The sequence below is a fragment of the Squalius cephalus genome (assembly GCF_949319135.1).
Source record: "Squalius cephalus genome assembly, chromosome: 16".
NCBI classification, from domain to species: domain Eukaryota; kingdom Metazoa; phylum Chordata; class Actinopteri; order Cypriniformes; family Leuciscidae; genus Squalius; species Squalius cephalus.
Window position 1 is genome coordinate 21,430,174 of NC_137137.1, and position 8,067 is coordinate 21,438,240.

The 8,067-nt window shown below is 35.4% G+C and overlaps 1 protein-coding gene across 1 annotated transcript; it reads left to right on the forward strand.

The window, feature by feature from the left end:
• Nucleotides 1-340: 340 nt before the first annotated feature.
• dusp2 (dual specificity phosphatase 2) lies at nt 341-3,571 on the forward strand. The gene is made up of 4 exons (XM_079897800.1): nt 341-1,034; nt 1,872-2,002; nt 2,112-2,331; nt 2,422-3,571. The coding sequence occupies exons 1-4, from the start codon at nt 641-643 to the stop codon at nt 2,673-2,675; spliced, it is 999 nt and encodes a 332-aa protein (XP_079753926.1). The 5' UTR covers nt 341-640; the 3' UTR covers nt 2,676-3,571.
• Nucleotides 3,572-8,067: the final 4,496 nt, after the last annotated feature.

Consider the following 8,067-nt stretch of genomic DNA (forward strand, 5'->3'; position numbering starts at 1 on the left):
ATGTTACTTCCTGATTTAACGACCTAACTCTTGTGACCTTGCCCAAAGCCCTCAAGCCAACCGCACAGGTGTCATAACTAATAATAAGCTGTGTGTGTGTGTGTGTGTGTTGCGCTCTGTTGTACGGCTCTATGGTAGCCTCACGCAATAAAAAACACGGGTAACCCCAACGACCACGTGCCGGTGGGAAAAGACGAGAGCGCGTGAACACCCATATTTGGAATGTCGGTCTAAGTCAACAGGCCATATATGGTGTTTCCGTACGTGACGTCTGTTCCTTATGTGGAAAACGAAGGCGTGGCTGTGGCGGAGGAGACGCGATACAAATACTGTGTCCAACCCCTCCTGTTCTGTAGAATCACATCTGCTGACAAATAAAGGACTTTACAACTAAGCTTTGACGAAATTCAGACGAATATTATAAGAAATTTAGAGTTAAAGACAAAGTAATAGGCTAATACTGTGAAAACACACCAGGCCTCCACGGACATTATTGTTTTGTATCATCTATTTTTGTTATTGTTTATAGCACTGCATTTCCAGTGGACAACATACGTAACGTTCCCATATATTGAACACGGTTGATGCTGTGAAGAATATTCGTTTTCCACTCACGGCTGTTTGTTTGTCTGGAGAGGTCATGGGTATCGGCGACCCTCTCGAGATCTCAGGTAGTGAGTTAGTTCATATTTTGCGGACTCCCTCTGAGCTCTTCGCGTCTGGGGGATGCATCGTGCTGGACTGTCGGCCTTTCCTCGGCTTCTCCCGAGCGCACATCATCGAGTCCCGCAACGTCAACTGGAATTCCATGCTGAGACGGAGGTCCAAGAGCTCCGTGGTGTCTCTGGAATGGCTGGTGGCCGATAAGTCTCTCCTGGCCCAGCTGCGGAACGGGGACTTCTCTCCGGTGGTGGTCCTGGATGAAAACAGTCGGTCGGTCAGGGATTTGAAGAGCGAGAGTTTGGCCAGTCTCCTCATCAGTGCCCTTCAGTTAGAGGTCCAGTCTGCCTCGACGCACATATGCTTCTTACAAGGTAGAGTTCTCAAAACTAGAAATGTTGTCATTGTTTTTGAGGGATAGAACTTAAATTCAGTTAAATTGCTATACGTGCTATTTCTTTTATAGCCTACAGTAAAAATTGGAACAAAGATTTAATGATTCATCATGACTACATGTTGCCATTCTTTTTGGGAATATTTTAATTTAGTTCTAAGTTGCTATGTTTCATATTTCTATAGGCCTATATTTATTTAAATTGTAAATACATTTACATTGTTTGAATTGTGACCTAAATATGGTAACATTTGAATTTACTGGAATAATATGATTTAATATAACTCAGCCTGATATTAAGTTGTATCAATGAAAGTAATTATATTTAATAAACATAAATAGCTCTTGCGTATATATTTGGAAACAGCAAAAATGTTGCACTGTAAAAATGTTTTGTCAGGGAACATACAAATGAATGACATCTGAATGAACAGTTTTATTCAAGTAAAAAAATAAATATAGAAATGTACCTTATTTTAAAGTGTTTTACAGTTTAATCAAAGGTTATTTCTAATCCAAAATGGAATTTGTTTATGTATGTTTTGCTGAAATTTGGAAGCCAATAAATAATTGTGGAGATGTTTGCTTGCTCTACAATGTAAAAAATGATAAGATCACTAAGTTATGACATCTTTTTAATTTGACATTGCTTTAACTCATCAAAATAAGATAAGCAAACTTTTTTTTCAATCAGTTTAATGTAATTTAACATCCAAGTTGATTGTACTTAAAAATTTAAGTCAGCAACTTTTTTTTTACAGTGTATTTTGCCAAACCCAGAAAATGAAAATTAACAAAATGTTTTCTCCATTTCTAGGTGGATTTGACGGGTTCTCTGCACTTTATCCAGAACTCTGCTTTAACACTCCTGTCATGTTCTCAAACAATCCTGCTCTCAGTGAACCAGAGTCCATTGTGTCCGGAAGAAAGACTCCTCTCTATGATCAGGTTGGTGATTAGAAATCTCAGAATCATAATAAATTATACAATGACTTGTAATATCGCACAATATCTTTTGAATATACTCATTGATTTTTTTATCCTTTTGGATTACCAGGGTGGTCCAGTTGAAATCCTCCCCTTCCTCTTTCTGGGCAGTGCGCATCACTCGTCCAGACGGGAGACTCTGGAACGCTGTGGGATCACGGCAGTGCTCAACGTATCCTCTTCCTGTCCGAACCTGTTTGAGGAGGAACTTCAGTACAAAACTCTGAAGGTGGAGGACAGTCTGGCCGCAGACATACGCGTGCTCTTTCCAGAGGCCATCCACTTTATTGGTAAGTCCTAACGGTAAAAAGAGTTTTCAGAATCCTTCATAAAAATAACAACGAGCTAAAAACTAACGCTCACCTTCATTGCATCTGCAGATTCGATAAAAGAGAGTGGCGGGCGAGTGCTGGTCCACTGTCACGCAGGAATCTCCCGGTCGGCCACCATCTGCCTGGCGTACCTCATCCACGCTCGACGCGTCCGTCTGGACGAGGCCTTTGACTTTGTAAAACGCCGCAGACAAGTCATCTCACCCAATCTAGCTTTCATGGGACAACTTCTGCAGTTCGAGACGGACGTTTTGTGCCCTTATTCTGTGCTAGACAGAGAAAACAGTGGCACTGCGTTTTAGTATCAGTCAAGAAATCTTGAACTGGCCCCACTAACTTTCAGACTAGTCGCAGCTTTGACCTCAAAGACTGTGACAAATCTACAAAGGTGCTTAAAGGAAGTTTTTGCTCGATGCTATGGGTGTACAAACTGACACGTGGGTTAAATCTCACCCTTTAAAACTAACACCATGGCATAACTCAACTTGTTGTAGACGGCATCAACTGACTACCTGTTCTTGATTGTTTATGGCAATACAAACTATAAATAGTTGTCGTTTCCGAACGGCCGGCGCACTCAATAGCCCTCATGGAAAATGTAATAGTCACATGTCATTGTGACATTGTGTACTCGACTACTACTGTGATCTTATAACATCAACCCAAGATAACTTGTATCTGAGATATTGATGAAACAGACAAACGACTTCTGTCCTGCCAAACGTCTAAGATAGTCTCCTAAAGCGTTTTCATTTAGCCTTCAGCAATAGTATATGTTCAGGATGTATGTCTGCAGATCATCATAGATGTTGCATCAGTCAATGTTCCATTGAGTGATGCTGCGACCATATATGGCTGCGACTTGTGGTTAGTCTTCTGTGTGGTAAATGTCAAGTTTTTCCATGAAGTTAGTCTAATTGTCAGTCTCAAAACAAGTTTTAAAGGGCAAAGACCTGACAAACTGTGATCCTAGGTCTTTTTAAGATTAAGTTCAAATTGTGTTGCGATAGATAAAGGCACTAAAGCCATTTTGCTAATGTGTTTTATTTTTTTATAAAGTGTTATTTCCTTCGTTTTTGTGAATATTTATTTATCTATTTTCATTCACGCGATGCACTTTAAATTAATTTGTTTTGATAAGATCTTTTGTAAGCTATGTGGTTTACTCATTTCAATATGTAAATAAAATGCAGTACTGTATGTAGTTTTCTTTTTATCTTTTGAATCAAATCAATCATATATATTTTTGGAATTCTTACACACTGACAGATTCTCAAACTTCTTTTGAAGCCATCCTCCTTATGCCCAAATAACCAGAATACATTTGAAAAATGTTCTATTTTAATATATTTTTTAAATGTAATTTATTCCTCTGATAGCAAAGCTGAATTTTTAGTGTCACATGATCCTTCAGAAATCATTCTGATTTGCTGCTCAAGAAACATTTCTTATTCTTTTTAATAATTTTTTTAAACCAGTTACTTCATATTTTTGCTGAAACCGTAATACATTTTATAGGATCCTTTGATGAATAGAAAGTTTGGTAACACTTTACATGAACTAAGAATGAACATTACCTCTACAGCATTTATTAATCTTTGTTAATATTAATTTCAACATTTACCAATACATTATTAAAATCAAAGGTTGTATTTGTTAACAATAGTTAATGCACTAACATGAACAAACAATGAACAGCTGGATTTTTATTAACTAATATTTACAAAGATTAACAAATACTGTAACAAATGTATTGCTCATTGTTAGTTCATGTTGGTTAATAACTAATGTTAACTAATGAACCTTATTGTAAAATGTTACCCTTATTTTTTATAAATTTTGAAACCAGTTACACCGTAATAATATTTTTTAAGGATCCTTTGATGAATAGAAAGTTCAAAAGAACAGCAGTTATTTGAAATATAAATCTTCTATCTTTATAAATTTGAACGTGTCCTTTCTAAAACAAGTTTCAGTTTCTTAGAAACTTAGAAATTAAAATAATTTCTTATTTTATTTTACATGGTCGCACACTAGTCATTGGCATACATTCAAGATCCGTCACTGCTGTGGTAATCTTATAAAAGTATTAATATGGGAAAATACCACTTTTTGGATTGTTGCAGCAAGATACAAGCAGTGGAAATCTTGTACCACAGCGCCATCTGCTGATTATTCGAAGTAAATTCTCTGAATTTCTAAAACACAAAACCCCTTTCTCTGAACCAAATTATCAATAGCCTAATACAATTTGTCGAATAAATCACCCTTTCTGTAAAAAAAGGCAGACGCCATTTGCAAATCTTATGCATTCTTTCTGCAAAACATTCTCATTCACTAAAACACATTTCGCACTGTGATGCACTTGTGTTGCAAAGGGGCAGCACAACTAAAACACAGCTGTCAACGTTTACACACAAAGACTCTTATTTCCAATGATGTGATCAAACCAATGCAATATAAGCCAGCTCAGAGTGCACAGGTGGCACAGGTGCAGTGAATGTTGATACGAACAATAGATGAAAACAATCTGAGAAGGAGAGGAGGAAGAGTATGTGAAAGAGGAGGAAGAGCAAGGTGAGGACAGTGTTGTCAAGGCTGGATCCGGCACACCAGACGGGTTTTCCCTTTGCCTGGCAAGAGACGCCAAACTTATTTGCTTACTTTGCAGTTTTAAATCGAAATTTTAATTGGATCCAGCCTTAACTGTTAAACTTTGATCCAGTGCCATTGAGGGGCTCATATTTCTGAATCACATATTACCCAGTAAATATTTAGGCTGTTAGAGCCATTACACAGCGACTGAAATCATATTCTCACTTTTCATTTGACCTGACAGCAGCATCTAAACAAATAATTTAAATAGTGCTTACCACAGGCTGTGGGAATATTGGCAGTCTTGTCAGCTCCAATGCGCTTTGTCAGCTAAGTGAATTGGAAAATCTGCATGTTGTTCGGGGTTAATTCTTTTTGTGAACGCGCAACCCATCAGCTTGCTCATAACAACAGGAGCATGATATAAAGTCACAGTTTGCTTTTGTTGTTGGGAATCGAGGTTGTTTCAAATAGCATAATGTTGCTCTGCATGATACTGTTTTCATTGTCATCAGAAACTGCAGAATTAACAGAAGCGTGACATTCATAACCTCCCTCTTTCTCTCTTATAAACGAACTTCCAAAACATTTCTGACATAAAATGGTCTGTAATATACATCCAAGTCATAGGCTAATAAATAAAAAGGATCTTATTAAAAATTTTTTTTTGTACATTATTTAGTTATACTCAAATTAAAATGTCCATAAGGCTGTCTGTAAAAAGTGAACAGTTGGATCAACTTTAAAAAATTACTTCAATTGGTAACACCTAAAGAAATTAAGTTTTCTCAACTTAAATTATCACGTTTTTCATGATAAAACATGATAATTTAAGTTGAGAAAACTTAATTTCTTTAGGTGTTACCAATTGAAGTAATTTTTTTAAGTTGATCCAACTATTCACTTTTTACAGTGTATATATTTGAACTGATACAATAGGATCAGCCAAGCAGACATGGTTATCAGCGGATGAAGATAATCACAAAATAGCCAAAAAGTATGAAAAGAGTACTTATTACAGAAATAATATACTTTAAAAAAAAAATATATATATATATATAAGTTAGTAAAAAAAATAAAAAAGTAAGTTTAATGTAATTTAAGTTGAAATGACTTTAACTTTCAAGTTGATTGTACTTAAAAATTTAAGGCAGCATTTTTTTTTTTTTAAGTACATCTTAAGTACATCTTTATATGTAATTTCATAATTGTATAATTGAAATAGCCCATGTACTGTTGAATGTGACAATAGGGTGAACTCAAATTTAATGTAATTTCTATTGCAACTTGTGTCATGTATTTAAATATATTTGTAATTGCACATTTGTAATGATGAAGTTGCAATTTAGTACATTTAAAATATCTTTACTGTAAATGTAGTAATGAATAAAACTACAGATTAAAATCAAGTACTTTGCATGTGTTTTAGTATATTAGTCATCACATCCGCATCAAAATAAGTGTACTTCTTTTAAGCCTGACAAAATATTATTAAAACATTATGATTAAAAATGTAATTTAAGGTATAACTTTTAATGTGTTTTAAAAGTGTACCACTAAGTTGGCTACACTTAAGTGGCATTTTATTTCATCAATATTATATTGTGAAGTACAGTTTTTTTTTTTTTTTTTAGATTTGAAGTATACTGTACACTACAAGTACACGTTCAATACAATTAAGCGCACTTCTTTTCCACAAGGGTCAAATTAAATGGTCTCTCTGATATATCAGTCTATCAAGAAGAAAATGACTTCTCCTCAGAAGGAACATCCTGAACTTCTTGAAAGCTATTGAGGAAAAATAAATTACAGTAAATGAAATGCAGCTTCCAAAGAGAACTTCATCCTCAGGAGTGTCAAGGTTTTAGATGGCCTGCAGACATTAATGGAAAAATAACCTGACATGCAGTGGAAATTTTAACACCGATTAAGATTTAGATAGCCAAGCAATTTAGTCCATAAGAACAGGCTTTAGTAGAACTTCATCCTGTAACAACATTGAAATAACTTCAAGGACTTTTGTATGAATAAAATATCGATCAAAATATTTTTTTTGCTGGATCAATGAAGAAATAATTACTTATTAAATAATCAGACACCTGCAAAATGATGTTGAAATATTCTTCTGAAGACATGCCTGTTTGTATGTTGTTGTCCATAAGGGGGCAGCGCTTACCACAGGTTTGTAAATGAACAAAGTATCTATCTATCTATCTATCTATCTATCTATCTATCTATCTATCTATCTATCTATCTATCTATCTATCTATCTATCTATCTATCTATCTATCTATCTATCTATCTATCTATCTGTCTGTCTATCTATCTATCAAAACAGACAACTATTTCTCTAAAACATAGTTGAGAGCTGAAGAGCTCTCTGTGCGAAATGCTGCTTCGTGCAAATATTTATTTAATATATTTTTGCATGCTGGAAATACAGCAACTCATTCGACCCTTTTGACACAACCGTCCTGTGTTCTTTGCTAAAAATCACGACGGTAATACAGGTGATTCAGGAAACAACAAAAAATCACCGATCCTAATGGATACGCTTGAAGGGCTTCTAAATTGCAATTGGTTATATATGTTGCACTTTATCATCTGAAGAGAGCATTAAACCACTTGATCTTTGTGAAATGAAGCGCGAATACGGTGCGGAGGAAGCGCTCGATTGTCACGAGTCCTTTTACGCACGAGAGCGCAGTCTGTGATTAAAGTTTTAAACGTTTCAGACAGGTCTCTGTTGCTTTTACAGTCAACTTACTTTTTAATTTGTTGCTTTTTTTGTTGGATGCAGTCAACAACATGATGTGCTTCTGCAAAACAACCTTTAATTTTCCACAGCCTACATGATCCTTTACAGTATAGTCTGTTTGCGGTTGGTCGAGTTAGTGTTAACTTCTCAAATGAATATATAGCAACATTAATCCTGTATACTCTCCATTATGTAAATATCATTAGTCAAAATCATTACCTTTATCCATTTTGTATAGCCTACTACAAGCTGTTTGGATTGTTGACCTCTCCAAAATGTATTATTTTAATTGCACCCACTACACGGCTGTATTTGTTTTATGCTCTACAATAGAGTTTTAT